At 40.0% G+C, this 17,114-nt stretch overlaps 1 protein-coding gene across 3 annotated transcripts in view; it reads right to left on the bottom strand.

Annotated features, from left to right (window-relative positions):
* YLPM1 (YLP motif containing 1) overlaps positions 1 to 17,114 on the bottom strand; it is a 74,310-nt gene that overhangs the window by 46,363 nt on the left and 10,833 nt on the right. For all 3 annotated transcript variants that reach the window (XR_012415975.1, XM_005561777.4, XM_005561778.5), the window contains exons 2-4: positions 12,368 to 12,604; positions 10,085 to 10,264; positions 8,343 to 9,334 (exon numbers count right to left, since the gene is read on the bottom strand). Coding sequence is in view for 2 of the 3 variants with exons in the window: in XM_005561777.4 (XP_005561834.1) it covers positions 8,343 to 9,334; positions 10,085 to 10,264; positions 12,368 to 12,604 (1,409 nt within the window). In the remaining variant the exon portion in view is untranslated. The remainder of the gene's footprint in view (positions 1 to 8,342; positions 9,335 to 10,084; positions 10,265 to 12,367; positions 12,605 to 17,114) is intronic.

Raw genomic sequence — 17,114 nt, 5'->3', positions numbered from 1 at the left:
GGCTATTACTGGACTTTCAAATTTTCAAAGTTCAAAGATGTAACAAAATAACAGACTCAAAACTATTTTCATTTACAAAACTAGAGACCTTTTAAGCATTTTTAACAAATATATCAAGAGATACTCATATTAAAAATCTGTATGAAAATAAGCCACCTTTAAATCAATATAATGAAATACTATGATTCTTTTGACATGTAAAAACATGTATTTAAAATATAGTAGAAACATTACATAAATTCACTGAATACAATCACATAAAAACGCATGCATTGTACATTGGTCAGATGAAAAGAAAAATAAGCAAATATTTGTTTTAAGTATTTAGAAAGTGTTTATTTGTAAAGTGTGTTATACACTCCCTTTAAAAACCCCTAAAACTAGGTATAAATACCTTAGAATTATAAAAATTTCAAAATTTGATATAAAACTCCAAAACGTAAAAACGTAAGAGGTATGATGCAGTTATACAAATACTTTTAAAGAAGGTATTTTCTGTATTCTACTATTTGCAGAAACATACTAAAATTAACAAACCATGGGAATTACAAGATACGAAATTCTGGAATTAAAATTCCTTCCTGTTTTGTTTTCATGTGAAATAGCACCTGTTTTCTAAATATGTATAACCAAGGTCCTAAAATTAAAATTCCCAAAGATAAGTAATCACTATAAACAGGAACAATCATAACAAATAGAAATATAAAGAAAACCTATAGCACTCACAGTCCCTTACTAATCCTAGTAAGATAGCTATAGAATGGAAGAAGTCCACAATTCCAATCCTAAAGCCAGTCGAAACGTAGTTGTGACTGATCAGAAGCCTTGATATTATAAAGATTTCAATTCTTCCTCCAAATGGTCAATGGATTCTATGCAATGCTCATCAAAATTCCAGCAGGTTTTTGAAAACTGACAAGCTGATTCTAATAAGAATAATCAAGACAATCTAGAACAGGGGGCAGCAAACTATGGTCTATGTTCCAAACACAGTTAAAAGTGATCTTTTTTACATTCTTGAAGGTTTAAAAAAAAAAAAAAAAAAAAAAAAAAAAAGGCTGTACATGGTGGCTCACGCCTGTAATCCCAACACTTTGGAAGGCCAAGGCGGGCAGATGGCCTGAGCTCAGGAGTTCGAGACCAGCCTGGACAACATAGGCAGATCCACCTCTACAAAAAATAAAGTAGCCAAGCATGGTGGGACACGCCTGCAGTTCCAGCTACACAGGAGGCTGATGTGGGAGGAATGCTTGAGCCCAGGAGGTCAAAGTTGTAATGAGTTATGATCCTGCTGCTGCATTCCAGCCCAGGCAACAGAGTAAAGACCCTGTCTCAATAAAAATTTTTTTAAATGTGAAAAAAAAAAGGAAAAAGAAAACAAAGAAAAATATTTAACAGAGACCAAATGTGACCCACAAGGCCTACAAATATTTACCATCTGGCCCTTTATAGAAAGCTTGCCAGGCCGGGCACAATGGCTCACGCCTGTAATCCCAGCACCTTGGGAGGCCAAAGCAGGCGGATCACCTGAGGTCAGGAGTTCAAGACCAACCCGGCCAAAATGGTGAAACTCCATCTCTACTAAAAATACAAAAATTAGCCAGGCATGGTGGCACATGCCTGTAATCCCAGCTACTTGGGAGGCTGAGACAGGAGAATCGCTTGAACCTAGGAAGCAGTGGTTGCAGTGAGGGCCACTGTACTCCAGCCTGCGTAACAAAACCAGACTCCATCTCAAGAAAAAGAAAAAAAAAAAAAAGAAAAGAGAAAGAAAGCTTGCCAATCCCTCATCTAGAAGCACAGAACTGGAGGACCTACACTAACAGATAAATTTATTGTAAAGCTACAGTAATTAAAACAATATGACACTAATGCAAAGACAGACAAATAGACCATGGGAATGAAGAGTCCAGAAACAAACACATTTAAACACTGGATTTATGATGAAGTCACTGCAAAGTAGTAGGGATGACTTCTTCAGTAAATGGTGTTCGGGTGAACTGGATAGTTATTTGGAAAATAATAAACATTGATCCCTACCTCACACTATATAAAATCAGTTCTATATAGAGTACTGATTTAAAAATAAAAGGTTAAAGAAATAAAAGACAGAAGAAAAAGTAAATAATAATATTTATAGCCTTGGGATTACTTTTCTTTTTTTTGAGTCAGGATCTCACTCTATTGCCTAGGCTGGAGTGCAGTGCACAGTTCACTGCTGCCTTGACCTCCCAGGCTCAAGCAATCCTCCCACCTCAGCCTCCCACATAACTGGGACCACAGGCACATGCCACCAAGCCAGGCTAATTTTTTACTTTTTGTAGAGACAGGGTCTCACTATGTTGCCCAAGCTGGTCTCAAATTCCTAAACTCAAGCAATCCTCCTGCCTCAGTCCCCCAAAGGGCTGGAATTATAGGTGTGGGCCACCATGACCAGCTGACAATATGTTTCTAAGAACAGAAAGAAAATGTGGTGCAGTAATCCACTTAGTTATTAAACAGGATAAACCTTATCTTATCACATATTTTGTGGCAAGAACCTGGACCATCTCAATTTGCTAAGAGTATATGTGACAGAATTATTTCATCTTTTAAGATGTTTGTGTGCCCAAATTTAATGGATGAGAAGAGTTTGTCTTTAACATTTTTCGCTATCCCTTTATTTTATTTTGTTTTTACTTTTGAGACAGACTCTCACTCCGTCATCCACACTGGAGTATAGTGGCACAGTTCTGCAACCTCTGCCTCCCAGCTTAAGCAATTCTCATGCCTCAACCTCCTGAGTAGCTGGGATTACAGGTGTGCGCAACCATGCTCAGCTAATTTTTGTATTTTTACTAGAGACGGGGTTTTGCCATGTTGGCCTGGCTGGTCTCAAACTCCTGACCTCAAGTGATCCCCTCGCCTAGGCCTCCCAAAGTGCTGAGATTACAGATGTGAGCCACCATGCCTGGCCCCTTTATTCTTAAATTCTGTAAATTATTTGTAAAATTACTTTAAACTTTAAAATAAAAAGGGTCCATTGGACCTAAAAGGTAAATGGTAAAGATTACTTTTCTAGTATACTGAAATCAAACTGTTATACTGCAGAGTTTACTTTTTTTTTGAGACGAAGTCTCACTCTCGCTCCGTCACTCTGTCGCCCAGGCTGCAGTGTAGTGACTTGATCTCAGTTCACTGCAACTTCCACCTCTGTATTCAAGTGATTCTTGTGCCTCAGCCTCCCAAGTGGCTGGGATTACAAGCGCACACCACCATGCCTGGCTAATTTTTGTATTTTTAGTAGAGGTGGAATTTCACCATGTTGGCCATGCTGGTCTCAGACTCCTGACCTCAAGTGATCTGACCATGTCCGCCTCCCAAAGTGCTGGGATTACAGGCGTGAGCCACTGTGCCCGGTCTGCAGCATTTACATTCAAGTGCTCATTAAGAAAATAAAAAGTCCTGCAGTGAGAAATTTCTAATACATATAATGGACAAAGAACTGTCGTGTAGAATATACTAACAACTCCTACAAAATCAGTAAGACATAAAACCCAGTCAAAAAATGGGAAAAAGACTTGAATCAGCATTTCATAAAAGAGGAAATCCAAATGAACAATAATCAAATGAAAAAAGTGAAACCTCATTAGTCATCAGGGAAATGTAAATTAAATCCATTATCATGATACCACTAAACATCCACTAGGATTGCTAAATCCTAAAAGTTTAACAATACCAAGTGTTGATAAGGATGCAAAAAAACTGAAACACTGAAACACTGCTAGTGAGAGTATAAACTGAAACAACCACTTTGGAAAAATATTTAACAATACCCATTAACGCAGAACATGTATATACTCTGTAAATCAGGCAATTCCAATCCTTAATAGATATCCAAACAAAATTAAACATACACAAACAAACACATACATCTAAAGAGACACATACAGCATCAAAAGACACACAGCAGCACTTTTCATAATAACCAAAAAATTTCAATGACCATTAATATTAAAATGGAGAAACATATTGTGATATATTCACACAATGAACTATTGTACAGGAACGGGAATAAACAAACTACTACTACACACAACGTGGATGACTCTCACAATAATACAATGTCAAGTGAAAGATGCCAGACTCACGAGTACGTACGGTATTATTTCACGCATATAAAGTTCAAAATAGGCAAAACTAATCTATAGCTCAGTATAACAGTTATCTTTGGGGTATTACAAAATAACTGGGGGGGATGAGGGAGATTTCTTGGGCATTAGTGATTCCTACTTCTTGATCTAGTAGTGATACCACGTGTGTCTTTTTTTTTTTTTTTTTTTGAGATGGAATCTCACTCTGTCTCCCAGGCTGGAGTGCAGTAGCATGATCTCAGGCAACCTGCGCCTCCCAGGTTCGAGCAATTCTCCTGCCTCAGCCTCCCAAGTAGCTGGGAATACAGGCACGTGTCACCACACTGGCTAATTTTTGTAATTTTTAGTAGAGATGGGGTTTCACCATATTGGCCAGGCTGGTCTCGAACTCCTAACCTCATGATCCGCCCACCTCGGCCTCCCAAAGTGCTAGGATTACAGGTGTGAGCGATCACACCTGGCCAATGTGTGTCTTTATTGTGTGAAAATTCACTAAGCTGAACACTTAAAATTGCATGCTTCTCTGTTACCTTTCAATAAGTTTTATTATATGTGAAAAATAAAAGGTCCTGGAAAACCAACATCCACTGATATGACAGTTTGCTGGAGCAACAGTAGTCTTCTGGAAGACTGAGTGAATCTAATGATACACACAGTGTCAAAACAGCTCCCCTACATGCTCAACAACGTGACATGCTATTTACATGTCATGCAGTTTTGTCACGTGACTTTTTAGAAATCTCATTTTTAGAAAGCAGCCTAAATCTGGATTTTGCAAAAGCTCAAAGCCATTTACAGTACTTTATTTGTAACAGCATGTTATCAGTAAATTTGTTTAGCTGTGTTCTAAACTCGTTTTTCTACTTAGCTTTGATTATTTAAAAAAAAAAAAAGTGGCTTACCATATCAGTTATATGTTGATAGCAAAATCTGAATTAGGAATAAAGAAAGTTCACAGGTTTCCTTAATAGTATAGATTATTCTTACCTCAGTCATGTTCACTGACTAACCAGCTTCCCACTGATTTTTTACCTAGTTACACTGGAGAAAAATAACTATGCCTGGGTAACAGCCCCAAACTATACTCTATAAGGGCTTCGTGAGCAAAAGAAGCAGAGGGGTGACTGAAATCGCAATGACATAAACTAGTGTGGGGAAAGGTTTTCAAAAAAGGGGGATAATGTGAGCAGGATCCAATTCAAGGATTAAAAAGTCATCCTTATCAAAGCTGCAGATGAAAATGTTGAAGAGCAATATCACATCCCTAAAACAATATAATCATTCACCAAGATTTCAGCAGACTGAAATGATGGTACAAACCTAACTAGAAAAAAATCTAAAAAGAAAGGTAAAGTCTTAGAAAAAGAAACAAGAAAAACAAAAACAAAAAACCGACCACACAAGTTCGGGATAAGAGAGACTTGGCTTAATGAAAGCTAATGCGAAAAAGACCTGGGAAGCTAGATTGATGTTCAGCTCAACAAGAGTCAACACTGTGAGAGTGCTGAAAAAAACAAACAAAAAAGCAATTTGTTAAGCTATATAATATAAGCACATTATTTATAATGAAGTTGGTACTAGGCCCATGGTCCTCTGCATCTGAAGTAAGTGTTCATTCTGAAGGAGGCTAACAAACCAAAGGCCCTTCAAAGGACAGTGAGCAGTACAGCAGGAGGAGGTTAGAACCAATGTTAAGATGAAAAGAATCTGAGTTGTGATTGGCGAGCAAACTGGGTAAGGAAGGGTGAGGGAGACATGAGGGTAATAGTTTTTAAATAACCGTAGTGACACACTGTAGAAGAGGGATAGGATAATTCATTCTGTGTTGCTCCAGAGGCAAATCCAGAATCAACAGATAAAAGTTAAAAGAATCACATTTAGGTTCAATGTGAAAAACAAACTTTCTAGAATCAATGACTTATATGGCAGTGTTCCTTATCACAATGCCAATGTCAAGCATACAACTGCTCATCACAGAAAGTACAATGGACTTAAAGTGGATCAGAAGTCCTTGGATTCTAATCCCATCTCGACCATTTACTAGCTGTGTTATATGAGGCAATGTATTTACAACCTCTCTGAATCTCAGCTTTTCTTATGTATTTATTTACCTCCTGATATTACTAAGAGGAATAAATAAGATATGTGCAAGACCCATTTGTAACAAACTGAAATGGAATACAAATGTGCGTTGCCGTAGACGGATATAATATTAGATAATTGCTAATATCCTCCCAGCACTGAGATTATTAACTTCAGAAGTTATTTTCTTCTGAAGTAAGAAAAAACTTAAAATAGGTCCTAAATTCACACAGCCAAGATTTAGTAAGCAAAGAGAGAAAATATTAACATGACAGAAATCAAGGGAGAAAGAAATGTATGTTTCATGAGGTATTAAGAATGTACTTCTCTGACAGCAAATTAGTCACCAGATCTAAAAGGCAATGCTCATTCCCAGAGATAAGTACGAATTCAAATCAAGATGACAGACGTGCCAAATAAGCACTGACAGTATAGGCTTGGATCACAGCAGTAAACAGTGCTTAAATAGTGCTTTTGCTTTGGGGACCCCCTAGACTCAACTGTACCTGTAATGGGGTTCTACTCACTCAGCTAAATAATCCTGACTGAGCAAGTTACCCAATCCTCTCAGTGCCATTTTGTTAAGGGTAAGTACAGAATAATCTGCCTACTTCACAGGTTGTTGAGAAAACTCCCATGAGATAATAATGTGTGTAAAGTCTCCAACAAGGCTTCTTGGTACACAGAGGAATTCATGTTAATTGCCCCTTTCTCTTAACTTTGATTGTGGAGTTTTTTGTGCCACACTGCTTTCAGAATTATAAACTTGGGGAATAAAAGATATTTTGTTTTCAAATGTTAAAATGAGGTTGAAAAAAAAATGATGATGTAGATCTATTGAGATGGAAATCTAAGCAATATGCAGATTGGTGGAAAAATAAGTTACAAGATAATCTACTCAGTATGATCCCATTTTTGTAACATATATTTTTAAAATGATTCTTTCCAGATGGTAGAATTAGGTGACTTTCACTTTTTTCTACACTTTTCTGTAATGTTTGAATTTTGCATAAGGAGTATGCATTTCTACTACAATTCCCAACTGAGAAAAAAACTGATTAAAAGTATTTTTCTGGCTGAGTGTGGTGGCTCACGCCTGTAATCCCAGCACTTTGGGAGGCCAAGGCAGGCAGGGAGGCGAAGGCAGGAGGATCGCTTGAGCCCAGGAGTTTGAGACCAGCCTGGTCAACATAGGAAGACCCCCATCTCTATGAAGTATTTTTTAAAAATTGGCCAGATATGGTGGTGCGTGCCTCTGGTCTCAGCCACCTAGGAGGCTGAGGTGGGAGGACTGCTTGAACCCAGGAGGTCGAGGCTGCACTGAGCCATAATTGCATCACTGCACACTAGCCTGGGTGAAAAAGTGAGATCCTGCCTCAAAAAATAATAATTTCCATAGAAAAGTTATCATTTAGGTCAACTTGGGGAGAAAAATCTATTTTTACAAACTTGGAAAAAATGAACTTAAGAGTTTTTAAAAGGTAAAGAGAAAAAACTTACACACCAGCAATTTGTTTTCTTTCTAAATATGTGGTTCTGGCAAAACAGAAGTATCTCCTTAACTGGGGAAAAAACAAAGGATGTAAGCTCCATGGGGGCAGGAATTTTATGTGTTCTGTTATATTCACTGCTCTAAGTACAAGACCAGGAACTTAAATATTTGCTGAATGGATAAAAGTCCTACTTACCTTATGCTAAATTTAATTGCCTCAAGCCAGTAGAATATTGGCTTATTCATCTTTATCTCTAACAACTAACAAATTATCTAACAAATAGTAATTGCTAATTCAATTATTTGTCAAATGAATGAAAAAGCAAAAAAAGATAAAGTTTAATATTATTTTTAAAGCTAGTAAGTCAATACAAAATGATAAGCATTACTCCACAATACTACATTCATTCTGGACTGTAATCTCTACAGACAGGACAAAAGCAGAGACATCAAAGAAATGGGGGCATGTTACCTTTTCTAGATTACATACATGATGTCTAACAAGCAGACAGTATAAGTAGAAAGAGAGTATAAAAATTGTATAAATGAAGCTTTTTATACCATCGAGAACCAAATAGCCTAAATCAATAACATAGCCAAACCAAAAAAAAAAAGAGAGAAAAAAGCAGACCTACCTTGGGCCTCTTGGACTTTCCAAGTAACTACTTCTAGGAGGATCTGGAAGCAGGCCACCTGATCTCACTGGCATGTCCTTCACTGCAGTGATAGGCTGAGATGGAGCAGCAGAAGACTCCCCAAGTCCTTGATCGGATGAGAATGAACTGTATGGCAGAGCAGACTTGCTCAAAGGAGCTTTTGAATTCACTTGTTCTGATGGACCAGCTGATTGCAATGGAGGATGGTAAGTTGTGGGTGGGGCAGAACCAAAAGACACAGGAGTAGGAAGCAGTGCTGGTCTAGGTTTCTCTGGAACTTGTGAGCTCTGTGAACTGGAGGCTGGTGGAACTGGGGCTGCTGTTAACTGAGGAGGTATCCCTTGTGGAACTCCAGGGGGAGGTATTCCTGGAGGAGGTGTAGCTGAAGACAATGGTGGGAGGGGCATGACAGGTGGAGGTGCTGTTGAAGAGAGAGATGGTGGGGGAAGAACTGGTGGTGGCCCTGCAGAAGAGAGGGAAGGTGGGGGGAGAACTGGAGGTGGCCCTGCAGAAGAGAGAGAAGGAGGCATCCCTGGTGGGGGAACAGAGGTTGGCAAAGAAGGTGGCATAACAGGTGGGGGCATGCCAGGTGGTGGCACTGTAGCAGGAAGGGCAGGGGGCATCACTGGTGGTGGCAATGAAGGAGGCAACACTGGAGGGGGCATTGTAGGTAGAGGTGGAGGCATTTGAGAATATGGAACAAAAGGAGGTGGCATTGACATGTTCCCAATATACTGGTTCTTCATGTTCTGTAATGAATTGACTTTCTCCTGGAGATAACTCTGAGTGGCTTTCATATGTCCCTGCCATGTTTTCCACTGCTTCTCATACTCCTGAAGCTGATCTTTATGAGGATAGGAATGGAGTTGTTCCTCCCATAGCTGAAACTCTCGCTCCCATTCTTGGTAAAGATGTTGAAACTGTTGCTGCTGCATCTCATAATGCCGCAGCTGCATATCTACAGACATGGTCTACAAATAAAAGGATAAAAACTATTTCAAAACATTCATATTAAGAGAATTAATCACAGGTTAAAATTTTAATGAATCAAGGGCATTTGACACTTTAGGAAATTAGAACACTAAAGACTGGGAGGCTAAGAATAAGTTTGTCAAGTTCTTTGAGTGATGATCATTTCTTCTTTCTTCTTTTGGCTTAAACGACTTACCACAGAGTTGGAAAAACCAACCAAACAATAAAGCAAATACCTATCTTAGCAATAAGTATTTTTCAACTTTTTAATATGGATAATTTTAAGAACTTGAAAAATGATCTGTTATTATAGATATACAGACACAACATTACACCTCAAAGATACAAGACAAACAAGTACCTAAGTCACTGTATCTTTTATGGTATATTTCCTTAGGTTTTTTGTGATGGCTGTTTTTGGCCTTTTTGCTTATCTGTTACTGTAGTAGTTTATAGGCAAAACACAGGTTAACCTGTAGCTATATGGTTAAAATCCCCAGCTCTTAAGACCCTTAGCAATAGTAAGCTAACACCTGGCCTGGGTTGACATGATCAGGAAACTCTACTATAACCCATCCCTCCACAGTCCCCCAGGTAATGTGGCAGATAACTACTTGGGCACCCCTTGGGAAACAATTAATTGTCAACAGTTGATATCTTTTGTTTTTCACACTTAAATCTTTCAAGAATAACAAATCATTTCAATGTCTTGGGGCAACTTCCTATTTGTGGACTATGGAAGCACTTGCCTGTATATGCGGTGGGGGCTGTATAATCTGCTGGTACTGTTGTAGAATCTGCTGTAACTGAGTGTGCTTCTGCATTATTCCCTGATACTGAAAACCGACTCGATGTTGCTGGTGCTGCTGCCAGTGTGCTGCTGCAGCCTGCAACTGCTTTAACCTGGCATCTTCTTCTGGGTCCTCAGACTAAAGATAAAAGAGGACACATCTTTATGTAAGTCATAAAACAGCAACCAAAAATATTTTATAAATGTATTACAAAGTCCAGAATCCCTACAACTCAGAAACATCTAACTGTCAAACACAGTTATCTTTAGTTCTTTTTGGACTGAGAACAGTTATTCTATCTTTACATAAAACATATAGCTCTATGTATACTATTATGGATACTAATACAAAGGAGTTTATAAATTCCATAGTCTTCACTAGAATAATAACCTTATTATTCCTAAATATGACAACAATTTTCCTAGTAGAAAGTGGTACCAGGCCGGGCGCCACACCTCACACCTGTAATCCCAGAACTTTGGGAGGCCAAGGCGGGCAGATCACTTGAAGTCAGTAGTCCAAGACCAGCCTGGCCAATATGGTAAAACTCCGTCTCAACTAAAAGTACAAAAATTAGCCAGGTGTGGTGGCGGGCACCTGTAATCTCACCTACTTGGGAGGCTGAGGCAGGAGAATCACTTGAACCTGGGAGGCGGAGGTTGCAGTGAGCCAAAATCGCACCACTGCACTCCAGCCTTGGCAACAGAGTGAGATTCCATAAGAAAGAAAAGAAAGAAAGAAAAGAAAGAAAAGAAAAGAAAAGAAGAGAAAGAGAAAAGAAAGAGAAGAGAAGAAAAAAGAAAAGGGGTCCCAACTACTTGGAAGGCTGAGGCGGGAGGATCACTTAAGCCTGGGAGGCTGAAGCTGCAGTGAGCTGAGATCACAGCACTGCACGCCAGCCTGGGCGACAGAGTGAGACCCTGTCTCAAAAAACAAAAACAAGTGATCCTTAAGTTATAGATCTTTTCACTCTATGAGAAATCCCTTTCTTTTTTTGTCACTTTTCACCGATGGACTACAATATAACCATTATGGTTTGATAAACCCTTCATATAAGGCTCTTGAGAGAACAATGACCTTTGGACCAATATAAGAACCTCCCATGTGCCAGTCACTATGCTGAGTGACAAGGAGTGACATTATCACATTTAATGCCTCAATACCTCTATGTGATAGCTACTATTGAATACACCCATTTCGCAGAGAAGTAAATTGAAGCACAGAATGGTTAACAGATTTGCCCAGTCACTACCGGCAAGTGGTAGTACCTGAATTATAGCCTGGGTAGCTGGACTCTAAAAGCTCAAGCACTCAACTATTGCCCTGTACTGTCACTATGAACATATGCTGGCATCTTCCTTTAGTGCTTAGAGGTACTCAATTCAGAAGAGTATCTAATTCTTCACTCAAACTAGGAAAAATTTCCTTTTCTAAACCTGATACAACAGGCCAGGCGCAGTGGCTCATGCCTGTAACCCCAGCACTTTGGGAGGCCGAAGCAGGCAGATCACTTGAGGTCAGGAGTTCAAAACCAGCCTGGCCAACATAGTGAAACCCCGTCTCTACTAAAAAATACAAAAATTAGCTGGTTGTTGTGGTGCGCGCCTGTCATCCCAGCTACTCAAGAGGCTGAGGCAGGAGAATTGCCTGAACCTGGGAGGCAGAAGTTGCAGTAAGCCAAGATCACACCACTACACTCCAGCCTGGTAAACAGAGCGAGATTCTGTCTCAAAATAAATAAATAAATAAATAAATAAATAAATAAATCTGATACAACAGACATCTGATTATTTCAAATGCAACTTTCTAGGTACTTTAAAAAACAGGGCCGGGCGCGGTGGCTAAGGGCCAGACGCAGTGACTCAAGCCTGTAATCCCAGCACTTTGGGAGGCCGAGACAGGTGGATCACGAGGTCAGGAGATCGAGACCATCCTGGCTAACATGGTGAAACCCCATCTCTACTAAAAAATACAAAAAACTAGCCGGGCGAGGTGGTGGGCGCCTGTAGTCCCAGCTACTTGGGAGGCTGAGGCAGGAGAATGGCATGAACCCGGGAGGCGGAGCTTGCAGTGAGCTGAGATCCGGCCACTGCACTCCAGCCTGGGCAACAGAGTGAGACTCCGTCTCAAAAAAAAAAAAGCAACAAAAATATATATCCATTTATGATAAAAGTATACATAAATGAATCAGAAAAAAGCTAAATAATTTAATAAACACTAAATAATTAATTATATGGTTACCTGGGGTTCCTCAGGTGGGAGAGGAGGTGGCACTTCCTCATTTGGAGGTGGCAATGGGGGCTCCTCAGAAGAAGGAGATTCTGGAACTTGACTGGTGGCAGGTACTGTAACTTCTTCTTTTACCGGCTCTGGTGTATCCTTTGCTACCACAGGACCCTTTTTGTGTCCTGGCAAATGAACTTTTGTCCTCTGTTGCAAACTGAGCAAGTGCTGTCGATACCAATACTGCTGCTGTTCCTACAACAGAAACAATTTTTGAGAATTCTGGTTGACAATCATGTATCTCTGCAACTTGGTGTTGACAAGGAGCTATCTTTATGTCTGTGTTCATGTGTCTATATGTAAGCAAAGGCAAAGCTGGACTGAGGAAGACAAATAAGTTAACAAGACCTTAAACACAGGCTACAGAAAATTTTCAGTTCCTCCCGCAAATTTATACATTTAAATTAAACCATAGGTACTAATTCAACATGCTTTTGTACTCTTAATAAACACATGCTTTTGGAACTTGATAAATGATCAGGGTAAATCCCTTCAGTATTCACAGCTACTTATTTCTAACCTGGCTTCAGTTTGTTCAGATTTATCGAAAAGGGTCTTGTAATTAATGAATAGAACCGAACAGTACTACCTATCTTCTCTGCCTTCTCTCTTTCTCCTCCAGCGCTCCTCCCTCTTTTCTTTCTTCTTTTTTTTTTTAAGACTGCATCTCGCTCTCTCACCCAGGATGGAGTACAATGGCCTGAACATGGCTCACTGAAGCCTCAACCTCCCAGGCTCAAGCAATCCTCCCTCCTCAGCCTCCTGAGCAGCTGTGTTCATAAGCATGCACCATCACATCCAGCTAATCTTTTTATGTTTTATAGACACGAGGTCTTACAGTGTTGCCCAGGCTGGTCTCGAACTCCTAGGCTCAAACAATTCTCTCACCTCAGCCTCCCAAAGTGCTAGAATTACAGGTGTGAACCACTGCATCCAGTCTCTTCCCTCTTTTAAACACCTGTTGTAGCATTAGTCTACCCATACTCAGATGTACGCACATGTAAGAGAATATGCTGTGTTTTATTTATTTATTTTTTTTGAGATGGAGTCTTGCTCTGTCATCCAGGCTGGAGTGCAGTGGTGTGATCTCGTCTCACTGCAACCTCTACCTCCCAGGTTCAAGCGATTCTCTTGCCTCAGCTTCCTGAGTAGCTGGGATTACAGGCACCCGCCACCACACCTAGCTAAATTTTTGTATTTTTAGTAGAGATAGGGTTTCACTATGTTGGCCAGGCTGGTCTCAAACTCCTTATCTCAGGTGATCCACCAGCCTTGGCCTCCCAAAGTGCTGGGATTACAGGTGTGAGCCACCGCACCTGGCCAATATACTGTGTCTTAAAATGCTTTCTATTTATTTTAAAAGCCTTAGTTTTAGGCTGGGCGCGGTGGCTCAAGCCTGTAATCCCAGCACTTTGGGAGGCCGAGACGGGCGGATCACGAAGTCAGGAGATGGAGACCATCCTGACTAACCCAGTGAAATCCCGTCTCTACTAAAAAATACAAAAAACTAGCCGGGTGAGGTGGCGGGCGCCTGTAGTCCCAGCTACTCGGGAGGCTGAGGCAGGAGAATGGCGTAAACCCGGGAGGCGGAGCTTGCAGTGAGCCGAGATCCAGCCACTGCACTCCAGCCTGGGCAACAGAGCGAGACTCCGTCTCAAAAAAAAAAAAAAAAAAAAAAAATACAAAAAAACTAGCCGGGTGAGGTGGCGGGTGCCTGTAGTCCCAGCTACTTGGGAGGCTGAGGCAGGAGAATGGTGTAAACCCGGGAGGCGGAGCTTGTAGTGAGCTGAGATTCGGCCACTGCACTCCAGCCTGGGTGACAGAGCGAGACTCCGTCTCCAAAAAAAAAAAAAAAAAAAAAGCCTTAGTTTTATCTTTCATACTGTAATTTTCTGAAAGCTTATTTTGTGCTTTCATGTTTTAAAAATTACAACAATAAGCTTCATATGGAAATATTAGAAAATACAGCCAATCCTCATTATTCTTGGATTCTGTATTTGCAAATTTGCCTACTTCCTAAAATTTTTCTTTTTCTTTTTTTGAGACAGGGTCATCTCCCTCTGTCACCCAGGCTGAGTATACTGGTGCAGTCTCGGCTCACTGCTACCGCTGCCTCCTGTCCTCAAATGATCCTCCCGCTTCAACCTCCCGAGTAACTGAGACCACAGGTATGTGCCACTATCTGGATAAATTTTGTATTTTTTGTAGAGACAGGTTTCACCATGTTGCCCAGGCTGGTTTCAAACTCCTGGACTCAAGTGATCCGCCTTGGCCTCCCAAAGCGCTGGGATTACAGGCAAGAGCCACCACGCCCAACCTAACATTTATTTCTAAACCCAGAATCCATACTCATTGAGCTTTCCCAGTCATTCACAAACATGTGGAGAGCAGTGAAAAACATGAGTCCCCTGATGTGTGCATTCCCAGCTGAGACGAATCGCAAGGTGATGCTCTGCCTTCTTGTTCCAGGTCTATACTATAAATAAGTGTCCTTTTCAGTCTATTTAGTGCCACATTTTCCATACTTTTGTGCTTTTTTTTGTTGATTTCACTGTTTAAAATGGCCCCCAGGCATAGAGCTGAGGTGCTGTCTAGTGTCCCGAGAGCAAGAAAGCAGTCTTATGTCTCAAAGAGAAAATATCTGTGTTAGGTCAGCTTTGTTTGGGCAAGTGCTACAGTGCTGCTGGCCATGAGTACAATGTTAATAAATCAACAATATGTACTAAATAAGGTGTCTTTAAACAGAAACACACATAAGCAAGGCTATGTGTTCATCAGTTGATAAAAATATGACAAGAGACTCACAGGAACCGAACCCTGTATTCCCCCAAGGAGCAATGGTTCAGTATTCACTAATTCAGTGTCTATGGTGACTTTAAAAATCTCAAATAAAAAAAACTGACTACACAGGTAAGTAATAACTAATTAATTAAAATCAATAAAAGAAATCTCACCACTCAGAAAAAAACTACAGGAGTGTCATTATCCTAGTATTATATAATTTCCCATGGTTACAAGGTTGCATAAGGAAAACCAAAAGTTATCATAACACTAAAATATTCACTGATGAACTGCCCTGTATACTTATATGACTAACAAAAGCATATGTTTCTACTACAATTGTATGGATGTAGTATTTTAAGAAAGTGATGTTGGAGAACACTGGAACTTATTACTGGCAACTGAGGATCTGATAGAAGTCCTACCAGTTAACAACCAAACAGTACTTTACAGTAGAAACTATATAAGAGAATGGCTGAATACCAAAAGTTGAAAAACAGTCCCTATAAAAATCAATAAATCCCTAAAGTATTTTTTCAACATGTCAAAAAATGAAATAAAAGATGATTTATACTGTTGCCATACAATTTTCCCATGAAAATTATAGCAAAGAAACCCAATCTACACTTTATTCTTTGTTCATTCTAAAACTTGGCTATGATTTCATTTATAACAATTCCATCAAATATAAAATCTGCTTATTCTTATCACTTTGAGCTTTGTTTTTCCAGACTGGGTCCTATCAAATGTTTTATGTTTTATAATAAACTTTTGGTTCCTGTGTTAAATGAATTCACTTTACTTGCCTATTTTCTAATCCAATTATCTTTGGATAACTAGGATTTCCTACACTGTTAATATTTTCTAGTATAACCCCCCCTAATTTTCCATACGCAAACAGATGCATTAAATATACATGATACATACCTTTTTCTCACCAAACATACTGATTTGTTACCTACTTTTCATTCAAAGAATATAATTTTTCTTAGGGGACAGCTGCCTTCCGCTCTTTTTATATCTTATCTGGTAGTCAAGCATAGTGCTGGAGCACACAGTAGGATGCCAATAAATGGTTATTGATCAACTGAAGCCCTTCCCTCTCAGTCACTCATTTCTATTACCTGAAACTTGCTCCAATCTATTGGGAAGAATAAATTCCATCTCATGAACTCTATCATGACGTTTAATCCATGACTGGGTTTTCTGTTTTTAACTATTATACATATAATCATCAGCTCCCAGGATATAATTATAGATGGTCCCTGACGTAACAATGGTTCAACTTATGATTTTTCAATTTTATGATGGTGTGAAAGCAGAAACCATACCATGAATTTTGATCTTTTCCCAGGTTCAAAATATTCAGTATGATACTCTCTTGTGATGCTGGACAGCAGCAGTGAGCCCTGGGCTCCCAGCCAGCCATGCCTCATGAGGGCAAACAACCAATCCTGGGCCAGGTGCAGTGGCTCACACCTGTAATCCCAGCACTTTGGGAGGCCGAGGTGGGCGGATCACCTAAGGTCAGGAGGTCGAGACCAGCCTGGCCAACGTGGTGAAACCCTGTCTCTACAAAAATACAAAAAAATAAAGGCCAAGTGCAGTGGCTCATGCCTATAATCCCAGCACTTTGGGAGCCGAGGCAGGCAGATCACGAGGTCAGGAGATCGAGACCAACCTAGCTAACACAGTGAAACCCTGTCTCTACCAAAAATATTAAAAAATTAGCCAGGCGTGGTGGCGGGCGCCTGTAGTCCCAGCTACTTGGGAGGCTGAGGCAGAAGAATGGCATGAACCTGGGAGGTGGAGGTGCAGTGAACCGAGATCACGCCACTGCACTCCAGCCTGGGTGACAGAGCGAGACTCCATCTCAAAAAAAAAACAAAAAAACAAAAAAATTAGCTGGGCATGATGGCGGGTG

The sequence above is a fragment of the Macaca fascicularis genome, chromosome 7 (genome assembly GCF_037993035.2).
Source record: "Macaca fascicularis isolate 582-1 chromosome 7, T2T-MFA8v1.1".
Classification (NCBI taxonomy): Eukaryota; Metazoa; Chordata; class Mammalia; order Primates; family Cercopithecidae; genus Macaca; species Macaca fascicularis.
This window is presented reverse-complemented; position numbering and strand designations above follow the sequence as displayed.